The sequence below is a fragment of the Natrix helvetica genome (genome assembly GCF_964273705.1).
Source record: "Natrix helvetica genome assembly, chromosome: 3".
NCBI lineage: Eukaryota > Metazoa > Chordata > Lepidosauria > Squamata > Natricidae > Natrix > Natrix helvetica.
The window spans coordinates 152,693,694-152,707,873 of NC_138549.1; the positions used below are offsets into that span (position 1 = coordinate 152,693,694).

Here is a 14,180-nt window from a genome sequence, read left to right on the forward strand (position 1 = left end):
TTTTTATACTAATGTGTGTGTATATATTACATATTTGTATTGTTTTACATATATAATACAAATATACAATAATATATACTTTTGTCCTTTAATAACTTAGTTTTGGTTATTTTAGGGTGGTGGTACTTACCCCATCATGACAACCAAGTTCTATAATTTTCTTTTCGTCTGGAAAGAAGCCTGGATAAGTATGTTTTTAGATTCTAGATACAGAAAAAGGGAAATCAACTCAGCTAATTTTCTTTATTGTATGGTCTTATGTAGTAACATTTACATAGGTAAAACTATTGCTAAAGAGACATACAATGAAATATTATCTTTAGAACAGAAAATAATCACATCAATTGTTCCTTTGCAATAAGGATTAAAAAGCAAAGTAAATGGCATATAATTTCTTCTGTCTCTTTGTAGATTTCATTATTTCCTTTTGTTTATATTGTAACTAATTTTTAAAAGGTATGTGAGCAAGAGTAAAGAATTGTACAAATTTATGCAACTTACACTGCTGAATTCCTGCCCAAAAGTTGCAATCTTTTCTTTTCCCACATTTGGATGAATTCGCAAGATAGCTATAGTTCAGTTTTTTAAAAAAAACAGAATATCTGATTAAACACCTATTGTAAATTTATATAGCTGCCCAATTCACATATCGTGACTCTGGATGAGATACAGCAATAAAAAGCCACAGTTTAATCTTCCTTATTTATGGGTTAACTGATGAATTAGTAATCCTTATATTGCCCCTACTTGCCATGCTTTTCTTTCGGTTATATTCATTTTGGAAAATACAAAAGAATGCATTTATATAATGTGTAAAGTCAATCAATGTAGAATGAAGCCAAAATCCAGCATTGCCAAGAGTTAAATTGTATGCCCCAGCCCCTTTACTCTCTCAGCTTTTTATTCTCAGTGAAAGATAATAACCCATATACCTCACATATATAGAATAGTATGTAAAAGAACAAGACTCAACAAGCATAAACATAATGAAATCAATATGGAACAAATAAACAGGTAATTCAAAAGGCTGCATATTGTTATTAATTGTACTCCCTTGGGGTGAATCCTACTAACTCAAAAAAGTTTATTTCTGCATAGACTCATATAGATTTGCAGTGTACATCACAATTCTACACTGTAGTCAATTCCCAGGTCACTGGTGTTTCTCAGTTTTCACCCTTAGGAAACTGACAAGCTACTTCAGATGAATTATTGGAATAATCTAACATTATATTCTACTTCCAAAAGATTGCTGAGATATTATTTTCTATGTTCTAGAACACAGATAGTCCTCAACTTATGACCACAATTGAGCCCAACTTTATGTTGCTAAGTGAGAAATTTGTTAAGTGAGTTTTGCCCCATTTTACGACTTTTCTTGCCACGTTTGTTAAGTGAACCGCTGCAGTTAAGTTAGTACCATGATTGCTAAGTGAATCTGGCTTCCCCACTCAGTTTGCTTGTCAGAAGGTTGTAAAATCACATGATTCGGGATGCTGTAATAATAAATATGAACCAGTTGTCAAGCATCCGAATGTAAATCACATGATCATGAGGATGCTGCAATGATCATAAATGTAGTCATGTCACTTTTTTCAGTGCCACTGTAACTTGAATGGTCATTAAATGAACTGTTATAAGTTGAGTAATACCTGTACTTTGTACAGTAACCAAATATTACCTACTATTCTAAGAGACAACAAACCTTCAGCTCTTCAGCACAAGTCTCTATTATTTATCAGACTCAATATCTTAGATCTTTTTTTGCTTTAATTTCCACAGAATTGAATTTAGGATTTTCTCCAAGGAATCTTGGAAGGCAGGCAGCAGCAGCAGAGATGATAGTAGAGACTAGCTCCGCATGTACTTTTATTTATTTGTATCCCACCTTTATTATTTTTTACAAATAACTCAAAGCAAATATAACCAAAACATATTTCTCCTCCTATTTCCCAAACAATCACATATTGCCTTCTTTCCCTCCATTTGACCCAAGAGAAGATCTTGTAATTTGATTTTTTCTCTATTTTGATGGTCATTTCCTATCTTTACAGGTTAAAAAAAATATATGTGCAGAAGTAAACCTCTAAAAAGGCCCTCAAGTCAGGCTCAGCTCCTGGCAATTGTATCCTTATTGCTTTCTTGATCTTCTTGTACATAAAATTTTATTTTTTAACTGAAAACTCATTAAAGGTGATTTCATGGTTATGTCAACAATGACTTACAAAATCTACCCAATTGGCAGAGTTTCTTTTAAATAATGAGCCATAAACTAACTATAGAAGTCATATTTGCACAAGACTAAGCAAGGTAATGTTATGAAAGCCACAAATATTATCTGAAAAGGCACAAAATACTGTGGCGTTATGATGGAGAATCTAAAGCACACTCTGTGTGTGTGTGTGTGTGTGTGTGTGTGTGTGTGTGTGTTATGATAAGTAACTTACCTCCAAAATAGCCCTCCCTTCTGGGCTTGAGAGAGAGCTGGAAGCCTAGGTAACCTTTTGAAACCCTCTTCCATTCTTCAGACATGAAGATGGGAGGCTAAGGCTGCTACTATGATGGAATTTCTCCAACCCCAGTGTTATAGAAACAGAAAAGGGATGAAGTGAAGCAAAGTCTTCCTCTACCCTACCTGTCATCAGACCAGACTAGAAATAGTTTTAACTGCAAAAAAAAGTAGGTACTGTCATAAGTGTGTCTGGAAGGCCAGCCTAAGATGGCCCCTCCAAAGCTGAAATATGTTTTTAGTGCTCTTTTGTTTAGAATGTAGTTCAGTGCTCTAAACATGGGCACATGGTTTATTTATTTGCAAACAGTACTAAAATAAGTTATAAATGCTGACCGGCAATTTCTATTGATTTCTGGAATTGAGAATGGTTGCACTGGAATTTCCTCAAGCAGGTCATAGCTTCAGATTGGCTGAAAGTTTCAATAAATGACTAACAATTTTCTTGGTTATTTAGGAATAAATCAATTAGAAACTTTATTTCAAACTATAAGTGTATGGGGGGCAGGGAATCCAGACTTAAATAAAAAATAGCCTGTGATCTTAAATATACATAGGACCTTAAACTTGCTCCGACTAGCAGTGATTCCCTTAGGTTGCCAGCAAATCTCTTTCCAATCTTGTCAATAAAAGTGTATTTCCCCCCCCCCCCACTCTCTCGGATGCTTATCCCCCACCCCACCCCCGGCAAAGGCCATACCTTGCTACTTACGTGAAGGATTCGCCTTTTTAAATGGAGTCGGCTGAATTTTTTTGAAAAATAAATTAAAGTCCCCACCACCACCACCACGCCTTTTGCTTCGATTCAGGAGGCGCATTCAATCGCATTTAACTTCACCTTCTCTTACCTAGCCTCATTATTTAGATCCAGACGCTGCTGAACCATAAAGGAACTACACGGGCAGGATTAATCCCATATATCAGACTAAAATGGGATTGACTTGTTTAGAGTTCAGGATGTCGTGCAAACACACCCACTAAGTGTTCTTTTGAGAAAGCATCTTAACCACAACCGTGGGGCCAGAAATCTTTCTTAAAAGAAGTTCTCCCTCTTGTAACGCCAACATAGCACATCCGAGAAACGTACGGAGTCCCCTCCAAAATGAAAATCCAATACCTGATATACTCTTTCTCCTCCAGGGCAGAACTTGCAGGATCTTGTTTCCACTACAGCCATAGAGAAATTAACTGCAAGCTCGGGGAACCCGGTAGGTCCCACCTCTAGGCGTTTCTGAATGGCCGTCATCCATGCCACTCACACGCACCCTCTCTTCCCCCCTCCTCCCGCTGCCGTTGTCGACCGTTGACCAGCCTGTGTCTCTTTGGTACTCCGCCCCCTAGAAAGCTTGCCTCCGGTTTAAGGCTGGCGATTAGCTGCTGAACCTATCACTCACTTTTATCCCGCGCGTTGATTGGCCAAGCGTGGAAAACAGGGCGGAGAAAGAGTGCCGGGGCGGGCGTGGTGGTGGTGGTGGGGGAGCGGAGGTGGGGTGGGAAGGGACAAGAGTCGTTGGTGTTTACTGGGCGTGAGGTGAAGAGCGAGGGATTGTTGAGAGAGAGTAGAGGAGCTGCAGCTCTTCGTCCATACTTCACCCTCAACTTGGGCCCTGGAGTTTCCCCACTCTCGGAAACCTCTGCCGCTATGGGACTGCGGAAGAAAAACAAGAGTCCGCCAGTCTTGAGCCATGAGTTCGTTATCCAGAACCACGCGGATGCTGTATCCTGCCTGGCCATGGGCCTCCTGTTGGGGCTCATGTTCGAGGTATCCTTACTATACAGGGCCCGGGGAGGAAGCGGCAGCGCGAGGGCTCGAGGCACGCCCCCTTTCCTCCCCCCCTTTCACCGGTTCAAGTGCGGCCCCGCCCTTCTCTCGAGCTCTGGCGCTTCTTCCTCCTCCACTCCTGTTAACTCTTTGCCCCTTAGGCTGCTCATTCTCACGGTCGCGCTCCCCTCTTAAGTGCTGACGTACATAGAAAGGAGCGGACGTATACGGTGTGTTGCTTGTTGTCAAGGCCGTTCTCGACGTCCCTTAAGCTATAGCCGCTAAGGCATCCTGGCTGGGTTCTCTCCTCCGCCCCCGAAAGGCAGGGGAATTCAACTGGCAATCTCCCTCAAGAAGATAACTCGTGCAAGCCAGCCAAGCCGCTTGCAAAGGCTGCAGGGTGGGGTAGGGGATAACATCGTGGACCAATTAGCGAGATCTTTAGCGGGTGGGAGTTAAGTGTTTCTTTATTCCAGAGAGAGAGAAGTAAGAAGGTCTCGTCTTAATATCGTACTAAATCATACGAAATGGGATGTACCAGTGGTCCCCCCCCCCCGCTTTTCTCTTCTTGTTTCCCTTTGGACCTGGTGAAGGTGCTTTAAGATTCGGTCCACGGTACTGATTTTCAACCCTGGATTACCACTCTGGTGTGAAGTGTCAAGAGAAGATGCAGAATGATTTCCCAAAACGGGGTGGCTGGCTGGTTTAGGAGGAGTTTATAGATTGTAAGTTTTAAGTATCATAAACGCTCCTAGTGTGTGATATCGCTCCTACTGAGCTAAGTGCTAATGCCTTGGGTTTGGTCCTTATGAGTAAGCAGTAGCGTTAGGCAGGCTGCTGATCTTAGTAGCTGATAGCTACCGTACTACCGGTAGTAGCAGATAATTCCACTGGAGAACTTTTGCGTTTGGTGGGTGTGACCATATTTATTTGGAGCAAGATAAATATTTTACAGATCCAACGGTGTATAGGAGAGTTAACGCTGATATTAAGAATTAAGTGGACTAATTTTTGCTATCGCATTTCATTGGCAGAGACTGATCTTGACACCAAGTTTCAAGATAATACAATACAATAGCAGAGTTGGAAGGGACCTTGGAGGTCTTCTAGTCCAACCCCCTGTCTAGGCAGGAAACCCTGTACTGTTTCAGACAAATGGCTATCCAACATCTTCTTAAAGACTTCCAGTGTTGGGGCATTCACAACTTCTGGAGGCAAGCTGTTCCACTGATTAATTGTTTTAGCTGCCAGGAAATTTCTCATCTTCAAGGTTTTGAAGATGCAGGGTACTTATCCAGTTGCATTCCTATGACAATCACAGTCTTTTGTCTTGGTGATAATAAGCTTATAAACAGTGAGTCTCAGGGGTGTCTGAATTTACATAATGATATTCACTTCCTGAGTCACCAAGCCACAGAATGGAATTGGAAGAAGTTTAACTCCCGAATATTAAATATGGACTGACTGTGTCACAAGTGTGATACATTTGTTTCTTTAAATGGTTTTAAGTTGTTCTGTAATATTGTTGATATTCTTCTTTAAAATGCAAACTGAGCCATATCTGGATTAAAGTAAAATTGGTGCTAAGAAATCAGAGATCATTCTGTTGAAGGGAATTAAGCTTAGTTTAGGAAGAACCGAAATAAATATACAATTGGAGAACCTAATAAAATATTTGAAGAGTTATCACAGGGATTGGCAGTCTTTTCAGATGTTGGCTCTTGGCTGCTATGTTGAAGGCAGAGCAAGATTCTGATAAAAAGAAAGGGATTTAAGAGTTACCGTATTTTTCAGAGTATATGACAAACCTAGGTTTTGAAGACACATTTTTTTTTAAAAAAGTAGGTAAGTAGAGGGATAGAGAGGGAGAGAAAGAAAGAGAGAAATACAGTAGGTAGGTAGGGGGAAAGAGAGTAGGTAGGTAGAGGGATAGAGAGAGAGAATACAGGAGGGGAGGGAGAGAGTAGATAGGTAGGTAGAGAGAGGGATAGAGAGAGAAATACAGTAGGGAGGGAGAGAAAGAGAGTGGGTAGGTAGATAGGTAGGTAGGTAGAGGGATAGAGAGAGAAATACAGTAGGTAGGGGGGAAGTGAGAGTGGGTAGGTAGATAGAGGGAGAGAGAGAAATACAGTAGGTAGGTATGGAGAGAGTGAGTAGATAGGGAGGGGGAGAGAGACTAGGTAGGTAGGTAGATGGAGGGATAGAGAGAGAGAGAAATACAGTAGGTAGGGAGAGAGAGACTAGGTAGGTAGGTAGAGGGATAGGGAGAGAAAAAAAATACAGTAAGTAGGGAGAGTAGGTAGGTAGGTAGGTATGTGTTTCCAGGTGTATTTATCCCTGTACTGGAGAAGGAAATAGCTGACAACCTGCAGCACCTAAGACTTGTTTCTGCTGGCACAGCACTTGATCAATGTAATTCTCATCAATCACTCTAAATAAAGAGCTTTCTGAAAGGGAAAATAAAAGTTTTTGCACTCTGCAAACCTCCCCAAAACGGGTCTGTTTTTTTTCAAATAAAAGGCATGAGTAGCGGGGGGGGGGCTTGCAGAGTGCTTCTGGGGGGGGGGTAAAAACAAGCAAAAAACGGCCTGTCAAAAAAGTGCATGCATAGCCTTATGGAGGCTTATAGAGTGCTGCTGGGAGCTGGGGGGGCAAAAAACAGCCCATTTTTTGCTCATTTCTGCCCTCCCCACCCCCCAGGCTGTCTGAAAGCCTCCATAAGGGTATGCATGGCCATTTTGGCGAAGGGGCGGGGCTTGGGAGGCAAAAAATGCTGTATTCGATGTATAAGACGCACCCAGATTTTCAGCCTCTTATTTTGAGAAAAAAAGGTGCGTCTTATACTCCAAAAAATACGGTAGTCATTTTAAAATATTTGACTCTAAAGATCTACAGAACTCTCAAGACCACATTTTAAGAACCACTGATTCAGAGGAATCCAGTTCTGTATTCCTCCCCAAAAATAATTTTCTTCTATTCCAATTTTGAAAGGGAACTCGAGTTGGCATAATGGGATATATCTTCTACTTTATTCCCACAATAATTAACATGGTAAAAAGAATGATTGACCCAAAGTTACTTTATGATCACCATCTAGTACCTTAACAGTAGATTGTATTGGTTTTCATCACAATAAAATTTAAGTTACCCAAAATGGAACTTAGTAGAGTATCAATTGATATCTCCTTTGATGCTCATTGATCATCTTGGCTTTTCTAACTTTTTGGTATATTTTCAGAAATTATTTTAATTAAAAGAATAATTGGCATGTCACAAAGACTGGTTAAAACTTTATTGCCACTAATGCTTCTGGGCCATTTATTTCAAAATATCACTGAAGGAGCTATACTTCAAAGCATTATTTGCAAGCTGTGAAGAAAAATAATGTGAACAATAGTAGTAAAAAGCATTCAGGTAGAAGGGATTGCGAATAGCTGCCTTAATTGATTTTTTTTCTCATTACTCATTTGGGAATGAGAAATTTTCCAGTGGAAGAGAGGGAGTGGTCACGTGCGGGTATTCTCAAAGCCTGATTGGTCCAAAGACTGAGAGTAAACTTCTTAAATACTCCTGCCTTCCTTTCCTGCCCAGTTTCCTCTCAGTCTCTTGGTCCAAGCACTGCTTTGAGTTTTGTCAGTAGGTAGGAAAGTTTTGGTTTCAATCTGCTTTGAATTCGGTTAAATTGGGTACTTTAAATTGTTCTAAATTCCAAATTACAGCTACGGTCCAAGGGACAGTTCACTGCCTCGGGTAGTTTGGGGGGGGCTGTGGGGCACTTGACCTCTTCTCGGGCAGACCAGAGCCTTAGCCCTATACCCGGAGGTGCCAGGCTCCATCGCAGCTGCGATCAGCCGATCTTAGAGTCTTCAGCGACGACGGGGAGAGAGATTCGGCGCCGCAGAGCACTCACAGCGTGGGCGAAGCTCCAAAGTTGTTTTTGGGCGGCTGCCGCGCACTGAGCCTATCTAGCTCAGCGCTGCAAAGAGCCTGGGGGGGTGAGCTGGTGTGCCGCGGGGGCCCTAGTGCGTCGCCGCTCATCTCCTGAGAGTTGGGCAAGGCTTTTCAGCACACGCGGCTTTTCCCTTTGGCGTCGGGCCGCCTTTGAGGATTTCGGTGGCCATTTTGAAAGGCGGCCACGTGCGCGAAGCCTGGTATCCGAGTGCGGCCTCTGGAAGGGCAGAGAGCATCGGCCTAGTCTCCACCTAGGCTGCAGATGGTGGGGCCTACAGAGGCCAAATCTCTTCCTCCTCGTTCTCCAGGACACATGAGTGGGGCTATGGAGGAGGGTTTGGACATTCCCCAGGGCCAGCCTGAAGGCCTGGTGAGGGGAGAAGAGGGTCTGGGGCAGGGGTTTCATCCCAGGGATCCCCCAGCAAGGCCTATGGCCACTCAGCGCCCTTCTAGAGCCTCCACGAGGGAGGAAGCCAGGAGACATAGGACCCTAGAAAGACTTTCGCTAGGGCCGAAAGGCAGGCCAGGGCTACAGGGCCTGCTTCCACCAGCAGGTCGAGGTCTCCTATTAGACCAACCTCAGAACAGTCTTCACCTCGGGGGTTCAGCCCTTCTTCAGCTTCCCCGTCCAGATCCTGCGGCCATTCCAGACGGAGGGGGTCTCCCTCCCCCTCTCCTCCAGTCTCTCCAGGTTTTACTAGGGGGAGTCGGGCGGACCCCTTGGAGGGGACATCCAAGGGGTACTATGCCTCACTTAGGTTGGCTCCACAGGTTCCTGGCTCACCTGGTAGAGACATGGAGGACTTGGAATGCCTCCATCTATCGGGGCATTGCCCAGCGGGACAGGAGCTCCCATACGTCTAGGTATCAGAGGGGTATGAGCCACCACCAATATAGAGCGTCCTCTCCATCCATGGTTAGCGAGACCTCGGCCATGGGGGAGGAGAATCTCCAAGATATGGGATTTTCTGAGGACGAAGAAGCGCCCCCCCCCCCAGATCCACCTTCTTCCTCTGGCCTTTTTCTTCCAGCCATGTTCAAGGTCCTCCTGAACAAGGCGAGAAAGACCACCAAGGTGGGGTCAGGGGATCCCACGGTACCTCCACCTAGGGACCCAGACATGGCCATGTTTTCCAACACGGCCACAAATAAGGAGGAGATTCCAGCCCTTCCCCTATTCATGGAGGTCTTGACCAACCAGTGGGCCCGTCCCTCTAATTTTTCTAACCCGGGGAGTAACGACCGTCGTTTCTACAATGTTGAGCAGACCTTTGCCCAGGCCATCCAATTGCCCTCTATTGACACCCCAGTTGCTACTCTGGTCTCCTCTTCCCCGGTGGTGTCCAGAGACGCGGCAGATAAGTTGAAACCTGAGTATAAGCGTGCAGAGCTTACCTTACGGAAAAATTTCAATGCTACTGCCTGGGCCATAAAGTCTGCAGCTGCGGCATCGTATTTTAACCGCACCACGGTCATGTGGCTTCGCCAACTCCAGGATCATATCCCGATCCAGGATGAACGGTTACACCAGGACCTGACTAAGATTTTTGCGGCATCCCAATTTTCCGCTGATGCAATCTGGACACGGTTAAGTTTGCGTCCAGTGCCTTGGCCACATCTGTTACTTCCCGCCACCTCTTATGGCTTTGTAACTGGCAGATGGATAACAAGGCCAAGTGGAACCTGGCGGCTGCCTCGTTCAAGGGCCCCAACCTCTTTGGAGAGGCGCTCGAGCCAATTCTAATCAAGAATAAAGATAAAAAGAAGGTGCTTCCATCTAACGCCAAGAAGCCCGAGACCCGGGGCCATCCTTACCGTAGGCAATCTTATAGGGCTCCTGAGTCTGATAATCAACACCATTTGTCTTCTTTCAGATCCGACAGGCAGTTTTCTTGGCCGGCCTATCAGGACCGGAATAGGTTCCAGAATCAGTCCCGGCGGCCCTTTCGAGGGGGCGGCGGTTGGTCATACTGCAGAGGGAAGTGACTCGAACCCGAATCGTCCCATAGGAGGCCGCCTATCCCTCTATGGGATCAATGGGATGACATCACGTCAGACGCTTGGGTCAGGTCCACAGTCCGTCAGGGTCTCAGGTTAGAGTTTCTCTCCACCCCCCCAAATCTTTTCAGGTTGTTGCCTCCGTCTCAGAACCTGGAACGCTGCCCCTTGATGGATCAGGCGATCAAACACCTCCTCAACATTCAAGCGGTGGAGATAGTTCCCCGGCTGGAGCGGGGTCTAGGCCACTACTCCAAACTGTTTGTGGTCCCGAAGAGTTCGGGGGACTGGAGAACGATTCTGGACCTCAAGCGCTTGAACCGTTTCCTGGTATACAGGCGATTCAAAATGTCATCCCTCAAATCTATCCTTCAAGGCATTCGAAAAGGGGACTTCTTGGCTTCGGTAGACCTGACAGAGGCCTATCTTCATATTCCAATTTTCCCAGCTCATCGCAGGTACCTGAGGTTCTCGCACAGGGACCGCCGTTATCAGTACAGGGCTCTTCCATTCGGGCTGGCCTCAGCCCCCCACGCATTTGTGAAGGTGCTGACAGCACTGGCAGCCCACCTTCGCTCCCTCCTGGTGAGACTCCAATGCTACCTGGACGATGTGTTAGTTCAGGCGGGATCCCTTCCTCAGGCGGTCACAGACCTTCCCCTTACCATTCGGAGTCTCCAGGCCCTGGGGTTCTCAGTGAATTTTCCCAAGAGCCAGCTTTCCGCCTCCACACACATTCTTCACCAGGGAGTCATAGACTCCGTGGCAGGGGTGGTCCATCTGTCCCAGGACCAACGGACCAGTCTACAACAGCTGGCAGGAAAGGTCCACAGAGATCGGTTCGTTTCAGTCCTCACGTGGTCACAGTTATTGGGCAAGATGGTGTCTTGCATAGGGATAGTCCCATGGGCCAGGCTTCACCTCCGGCCTCTTCAGTGGGAGCTCATTCCATTCCAGAGGGTACGGTTGAGCAACTCGCTCCGAACCCTACGTCTCCCAGCAGGGGTCCGGATTTCCCTCAGGTGGTGGACCTCTCTGGCCATCCAGTGGGGCTGCTCCTTCTGGGAGTCAGACAGGGTAACCGTCACAACGAATGCGAGCTTGTTCAGTTGGGGGGCCCTGGTGGGCTCTTGCTTGGCGCAGGGCAGATGGACGCCTTCGGATCTCCGGCACAATATAAATTGGCTGGAGCTGAAGGCTGCCCGCCTCGCTCTCCAGCATTTCCGGACCTCGGTGGAGGGCTGGCACGTGCTTCTCCTGACGGACAATGTGGCCACCAAGGCTCACATCAATCATCAGGGGGGGAGAGAGGACTCACCCTCGGGCCCTCTGTCTAGAGGCTCTGAGACTGGGCACCTGGTCGGAGAGGCACCTGTTGTCCTTGGTGTCGGAACACATCTCCGGCCTCTCCAACCACCAGGCTGGTTGAGTCGGGCGACCCTGTACAACGGCGAATGGCAGCTCTATCCAACCATTTTCCGGAAGATCTGTCAGAGGTTTGGCACCTCACTGGTAGACCTCTTCGCTTCTCTGACAAATGCGCAGCTGCCCCGATACTTCACACGTTTTCAGTCACGGGCGGCGGAGGGCTCAGGAGCAGGTGGCCGGCGGGCCTACTCTACGCCTTTCCTCCCATTCCCCTCATTCCGGGGACACTCAGGAAGGTGGAAGTGGAGAAGGCACTGGTCATAGTGGTGGCTCCTTTTTGGCCCAGGAGGCCTTGGTTCGCGGATCTTGTTCAGCTGTCGGTAGCCCCCACATGGAGGATTCCGCGGGAAGCGGTGGTCTTATGCCAGGGGGTCCTGGTCCATCCGGAGCCCCAGTGGCTTCATCTTACCGCCTGGCTCTTGAGTGGAGACTACTGAGGGCGGCTAACCTGTCCTCTGGAGTGATCCGTACCATCGAGGCTTCCAGGCGGCCGTTGACAAACCGGGTTTACAACTCAACCTGGGCTGCCTTTTATAGGTGGTGCGCCCCACGTCAGATTTCCCCAGCTAGGGCCACTATTCCCAACGTCTTGGACTTCCTACAGAAAGGACTAGATGATGGACTGTCACATAACACCTTGCGCCGTCAGGTGGCAGCCCTTTCTTCAGTACTGGAGGGTGTAGGATCTTCCTCCCTTTCTCATGTTCTCCTGATCAAGCACTTTCTTAAGGGGATGGCTAACCTCCGACCTCCCCCTATCCATAGGTTTTCTACATGGGATCTACCCCTGGTCCTCGGGGCCTTGACGGGGCCACCGTTCGAGCCTCTCCGGTCGGTTCATCTGAGATTCTTGTCCCTTAAGGTGGTCTTTCTAGTGGCAATTACCTCAGCCCGGCGTATCTCGGAGCTGGGTGCTCTGTCATCCAAGGATGATCTTTGTCACTTTAACCAGGATAGGGTGGTTCTTAGGCTCGACCCTACCTTTCTCCCAAAGGTGAATACTCCTTTTCACAGGGCGCAGGAGGTTGTCCTGCCCAACTTTTGTCCGGGGCCGTCTAATGATAGGGAGAGGCTCTGGCACCGTTTGGATGTTCGTCGGGCTTTGTGTATTTATCTCCGAAGGACTGTGGAATTTTGTAGGTCAGAGGCCTTGTTTGTCTCCTTCCAACCTAGGACTTTGGGGGCTAGGATGTCCTCGGCTACCATTGGTCGTTGGCTATGGTAGGCCGGCGGGGAGACCTATGGGACGGTGGGGCGCCCCGTCCCGTCAGGCATAATGGCCCACTCTACTAGGATTGCCGCGACCACGGCGGCATGGGCCACTAGGACTCCCTTTGAAGACATTTGCCGGGCCGCCACTTGGGCGTCTCCAATCCCGTTCATCCGACATTATTGTTTGGATTCGTTCGCTTCGGCGGATGCTTCCTTTGGTCGGAGGGTCCTAAAGAGGGCGGTGGCAGATACTCCCCTTGGGCCATAGCTTGTGGTTGCGTTTTGTTCCCCCCCTTGGGACTGAGCTTGGGTATGTCCCGCACGTGACCACTCCCTCTCTTCCACTGGAAAAAGAACGTTGGTCTTACCTGAACGTGTCTTTTCAGGGGAAGAGAAGGAGTGGTCACGACCCACCCTGTTTTTGGTCGTTGGGACCAAGGGGAGGCTGGGTGGTTCCCGGGGTTTGTGTTGTTGGTTTTTGGTTTTCTTTTTTTTTTGTTCCAGTTCTGTTGTTCGCCTTTGAGGAAACTGGGCAGGAAAGGAAGGCAGGAGTATTTAAGAAGTTTACTCTCAGTCTTTGGACCAATCAGGCTTTGAGAATACCCGCATGTGACCATTCCCTCTCTTCCCCTGAAAAGACACATTCAGGTAAGACCAACATTCTATCTGGTTTTAATTTTTAATTTTACTCATTTGTAAGATGATGCACTATCTTAGAATCCATCTTAGAACCAGAACTCTGGGTGGATCACAACCATTGCATTTTTATTACTCTAAACTATGTATATACACACAATGTCTTGTTTGATCTTTCCGTTATTTTTTCTACTTATTAGCCAATAGTATTGTGTTACATGATTGTTCTCCATAGTGAGGGGAGGAGTATCCAGGATGGGTTGACCTTGTCCTCTCTTGATTGGACTGAGTCAGATAAGCTCTTTTAGCCACGCCTTGGTCATCAGGCTCCACCCAGTTATCGACTCAGTCCATCAACGGACGGCGGTGCTCATCCTGAGATCCTGAAGAAACTTAAAGGAAAAATTTTAAATTGCTGCAAAAGCGATTGAAATTGCCTCCACGCTGCCTGATCAATCACTAGAGGCTGAGGAAACCTCCAGCGGGGGTAGAAAGCCTGCGCAGCAACCGCTAAGGCGGTGCGCAGCCCAGGTCACAGAGTGAGACCCAGGGCACTAAGTGAGGACTCACCAAAGACAGGCAAGCGAACTCCGCAGAGGCCTCTGCAGCAAGGGCGACGCCCAAGGAGGTTCTAAGGGCGCCGGAGCGCTCTACTGCTCCCCTTAGGGGTGGAGTGATAAACCG

General features: G+C 47.0%; 2 protein-coding genes across 6 annotated transcripts in view; one reads left to right on the forward strand and one right to left on the reverse strand.

The window, feature by feature from the left end:
* Positions 1 to 3,779, reverse strand: part of ZMYND8 (zinc finger MYND-type containing 8) — a 120,360-nt gene extending 116,581 nt beyond the window's left edge. The window contains exons 1-3 of one of the 5 annotated variants that reach the window (XM_081948075.1): positions 3,627 to 3,764; positions 502 to 569; positions 131 to 203 (exon numbers count right to left, since the gene is read on the reverse strand). In XM_081948075.1, the coding sequence (XP_081804201.1) occupies positions 131 to 138 (8 nt within the window). In that variant the 5' untranslated portion in view covers positions 139 to 203; positions 502 to 569; positions 3,627 to 3,764. Of the gene's footprint in view, positions 1 to 130; positions 204 to 501; positions 570 to 3,221; positions 3,237 to 3,357; positions 3,553 to 3,626 lie in introns of those variants that run through there. The other 4 variants (XM_081948074.1, XM_081948076.1, XM_081948077.1 and 1 more) reach the window with 4 other exon arrangements.
* A 220-nt stretch (positions 3,780 to 3,999) lies between these two features.
* The window catches only part of LOC309389924 (translocating chain-associated membrane protein 1-like 1), a 33,832-nt gene continuing 23,651 nt past the window's right edge, over positions 4,000 to 14,180 (forward strand). Inside the window, exon 1 of the mRNA XM_081948886.1 lies at positions 4,000 to 4,271. Coding sequence (XP_081805012.1) covers positions 4,152 to 4,271 — 120 coding nt within the window. The 5' untranslated portion in view covers positions 4,000 to 4,151. The remainder of the gene's footprint in view (positions 4,272 to 14,180) is intronic.